At 47.9% G+C, this 4,559-nt stretch overlaps 1 protein-coding gene across 1 annotated transcript in view; it reads left to right on the forward strand.

The window, feature by feature from the left end:
• LOC123185585 (translation initiation factor IF-2) overlaps positions 1 to 3,600 on the forward strand; it is a gene marked incomplete in the record, with an annotated part of 4,228 nt that extends 628 nt beyond the window's left edge. The window contains 2 exon segments of the mRNA XM_044597443.1: positions 1 to 1,274; positions 3,419 to 3,600. Of these exon segments, the coding sequence (XP_044453378.1) occupies positions 1 to 1,271 (1,271 nt within the window).
• Between the last annotated feature and the right edge of the window lie 959 nt (positions 3,601 to 4,559).

Below are 4,559 nucleotides of genomic sequence, written 5' to 3' on the forward strand. Positions count from 1 at the left end.
CTCCACCGCCGCGCCGCAATCCGTCCCCCAACCCGCAGCCCGAGCCCGTGCCCGAGCCCCCAAAAAACCCCACCCCGCAGCACCAGCCGCCGCCTCCTCTGCAAAAACCGCCCAGCCCGCGGCAGCCGAAAGCACCCACCTTCCGGCACCAGCCGCCGCGGCGCGCGCCGGGCGGCTCTACGTCGTCGTCGCCGCCCACCACGGCGCTCTACATCGGTGACCTGCCCTGGTGGACGACGGACGCGGAGGTGGAGGCCGCGCTCGCGCCGCACGGCGCGCTCGACGGCCTCTACTTCTACGCCGACAAGTGCTCTGGCAGGTCGCGCGGTTCCTGCCGCGCCGACTTCCTCCACCCGGCCGCGGCCGCCTCGGCGGCGGCCGCGCTCCACGGGCGCGTCTTCGACGGGCACCACTGCGTCGCCTCGCTCTCCTGTCCGCCCGAGCTCCGCCGCCTCGGTGCCGACTCCGACGCCTCGGCTCCGGCCCCAGCCCCAGCCCTGAACCCCACCCAAGGCCGCGGCGGGAGCGCGAGCAGCGTGACAACAGCCCGGGGCAAGGTGGGGTCTTTGGGCGATGGGTCGGCTGTGGGACCCATGGCTCCCCGGCCGCGCCAGTTCGGTGCGATGCTCGGAGGCGGCGGCGGCGGGTTCCCGCCGTCGGTTGGGCAGTACAATGCGGGGATGGGTGCTGATGCGATGCCTTCAGTGGTGCCGCCCCATGTGAACCCGGCATACTTGGCAGCCAGCAGAATGGCAATGGGTGGCCCTGGCACAGGGATGTGGCCTAATCAGGGGATGGCTGGGGGCTTATGGGGTGGACTTCAGCCATGGAACTGTGGAGGCTTTGGCATGTCATGGCAGCAGCAGCCACGGCTGCAGCAGCACCACCGCCAGGCGCAGCAGCAGTACCGGAATGGGAACGGGGGCTATGTGAAACTGCGTGGCAATGGGCAGGAAAGGCCAGGTGGTAGGAGCCAGGACAGGGACACTGGCAATGTGAGGGGCAACCCAGATAGGAGGCCGTATGGCCGGGGCGGGGGCGAACGGCCCAGGGAGAGGGACCGGCATCGGGAGTATGTGCCGGAGAGGGAAAGGGGGTGTGAGAGGAACTGGAATGACAAGGATCAGCACGGAGGTGGAGGTGGTGAACAAAAGAGGTACCCGCAGTACGCTGAGCACGATGACTGGGAGCGGCGAGGGCGGCTCAGGTCAAGGAGCCAGTCAAGGGACAGTGATGATGATGGTGATGATCATCCGAGAAGGCGCCGCTAAATGGTAATTGAAATTCCCGGGCACAGAGAATTTTCTAACTTTTATACTTTCTCCTATGACTAGCATATCCTGTGAAGTTGTCTCACAAAGATTGTTTCTTCTCAGCACATTTTTTGTGCAACCATCCATTGTGTTCTGGCTTGCAGTTATACATTTCTAGTTTAATTTGGTTGACCAGCTTTCCCAGCCTATATCAAACAACTAGGAATGGAGCTCTGCCAGTGAGTCCTTATTAGTTTGTAAACGTACATAGACACTTCATGTTGTAATGTACCAACAGACAGGATGATACCCTTCTGCGCCATGTTTTACAATGGTGTATGAAAAGTAGATCGAAAACTTGTCCCACTCCCAACATGTTATGGAATATGAGATAGATGTATATTTCATCACTATGTTTAGTCAATATGATTGCATTACTCATGCGCCCAGTTGTGTTTTTGTTGTCGATTTTCGAGAATAGGGAGTCAGATTGGACACACTTTGTCTTCAAATTGTGTCGAGTAGATCAGTGTAAACATCCAGTGTTGAATTTAATGTGTTTCATATTTTCTAGGGTATATTTTGGGTGAACAAAGACATGCTTATTCATTAAGAATTTATTTTCAGTGAACTTGGAAGTCACAGTTTTTGTTACCATAGCGAATTGGTACAAATATCTTGGCTCTGTTGCAGGGCGTCTAAAATGTTGTATTTATGACATTCGTGGTCTTGTTGTTTGTTATTCGTTAACTCTATGTATGTGCAAATCCAATTTGGCTTTGGTTACAGCTAGTTGTGTTGATGTTTAGGACTTCCTAGTGCGCCTGTTACTTGAACATGTAAATTTGCTAATTAGCATTATCCTTGAAGGTTATGTGTCAAGAATTACAACAGTAGGGCAAATTCTGTAGTAGATAATACTCATTACCATTCTTTTTTTTTTTGCCACAGTAATTTCTGCTACTCCCTCTGTTCAATAATAAGTGTTGTGGTTTTAGTTCAAATTTGAACTAAAACCACGACACTTTATGGAACGGAGGGAGTACCTTTTAACACCTGTGTCGATCGAATGCTGCATTTTCCAATTTAAGGGAGTAATTGTGAGCAAACAAGGAGTAGAAACAAAATGAGCGTCTGATATGTACTATCTCGTATACCATCGATCAGCATTTTGGGTCATGTTGTTCTGCATAGGAACCAATTTGAGATAAATGCTAGCTAACTTGCCCTATGTCATCCATTCATCTGCTGACCATGTACCATATGGTGTTGCCATGTGGCGCGCCTGAACTAAGCTTTTATACTTCAATGTCTCTCCTCAACCCAACTGAGACACTCGTATCTGGCCGCACAACTGTTTCATCAAATTATAGCTTATAAATCACATTCAACATTTCTGCCAGTAAACTGAATAATTTTTTTCTTAAGTATTTCCAAATCATATGCTTTCTACATCTTGAATCAGCACAAGTGCTATGCATTCCACTACAATAGCAGAAAAGCACTCTACATCTAATTGGCTTAAGCAAGTCATCCATGACCAGCTTTTCTAGATCCTAGTAGTTATTATGCTAATTGCTACTCCCTCCGTCTCAAAATAAGTGTCTCAACTTAGTACAAAGTTGAGACACTTATTTTGAGACGGAGGGAGTACGTAATAAAACTTTGTTATCAACTTGTTTTGTCGAAGCTGCTCTTTTCATACTAATCTGCTCCCATCCAAGGTACTGGGAATAAACTGCTATTTTCTTGTGTGTAGATTCCTGAAACTGAAAATTAGAATTTGAAGATGTGTTTTTATCCTTTTTGAGCCACCTTTATGTTATTTCCTGGGAGTTGTGAGGCAAGGTTTTGCTTCGTTGCCGCAAGAACATTTGATAGGGAGAGGACGATGAAATGAAGGGAATGTATATTTGTAGTAATTACAGTGGCGATGATGGTTTTTTACTAAAACAATCGGTGCGAAAGCATCAAGTCACACATAACTAATTCCCATTTGTAAACAGATTATTTCAGTTACTAATTTCTTGCGTGCTCAATTTGATCAGAACACGAGTTACGTACATAATTGATTGATTCTATAGTTACGAATGTGTGTTTTGTAAATGTGAAATGATCTTGTATAGTTGTTCAAATATGCTGACCTTGCTCATTCATATCTGCAGGCATACTGTTACCAGCCTTTTGCGCCCCTGTTCGGCCACTTCTGCTCTACCAGGAGTTGCTGCGGACACAAGGCTTACTCAGTAGCGTCAACTTACTACGAAGGAATTAGTTGAGACATAGACATAACCGGACATATTATCTTTTGCACGCCATATTTAAATATAACTTATATGGTACTTAACTCGGGTAACCGTTTGAAGATAGTGGTCCTACGTTTGGGCTGAATGATTCTGTGTTGTGTTTAACTCCAAGAATATATTTGGAAAACTGTTGTTAACTGTTGTAGTGACAGCACCGTCCATTGTAGGGTGTGGTTTTGAACCATGAACCTCTTGGTTGCAAGTTGCATGCAACTAACCAGTTCGCCAACACTTCCTTTAGAGTTATGATGATGTGGGCAACGGAAGCTGAGGCATTGTCGCAATTATTTATTGCGTTTTGAACCCTGAACCTCTTCTTGGTTGCAAGTGTATGCACCTGACCAGTTCATCCGAACTGATGGAGAGTGTTGGCAGGGTGGTTGTGTCTTTGGGTTGATGAATTTCTGCTGTATCATTGATAGGCCATTACCCTAGCCAGCTTTGGGCTGAGGAATTGGCGCTGTAGCTGCCCTCTTTTCCTTTTTTATTTTTCTGATCAACCCCTTTTTGTCGCCCTCTCCCAGCTAAATCAATGAAACACCAGCAATTTTGCTTGGACTCTTAAAAAAAAACGGTGCAGATGCTGTTATGCCAGGGAGAAGTATAAACATGATTTGTGGAAGCTAGAGCCCTGCCGCAAATTCTGTTTTGCTATTTGACTTGGATTGGAATTGGAAGCAGGGAAGTGGCCATTGGGCAGCTAGCAGTTGAGGTGCCTCTCCTCAAGTCTACACATTTTGTTGCCGTGGTTCTTAATAACAGTAATAAACTTCGCATAATAGGCTAATAGAAGAGAGGTGCTAATCTATTGGCGAACACTCAAGTACGTACAAAGCAATAATGCCGCGGAAAAAAGAAGACGAAGAAGAAGCAGAACTCCAGGGCGCGTTTGGTTGCCCGCATGCAGCCCAACCAGGCCCGCGCGGGATGTGCGTGGCATGTTTGGTTGCCTGGGCTGCATGTGTTTTGTGACCCCCACGAACCTTAAAGCAGGCCTGAA

This window comes from Triticum aestivum, chromosome 2A, assembly GCF_018294505.1.
Source record: "Triticum aestivum cultivar Chinese Spring chromosome 2A, IWGSC CS RefSeq v2.1, whole genome shotgun sequence".
Lineage (NCBI taxonomy): Eukaryota > Viridiplantae > Streptophyta > Magnoliopsida > Poales > Poaceae > Triticum > Triticum aestivum.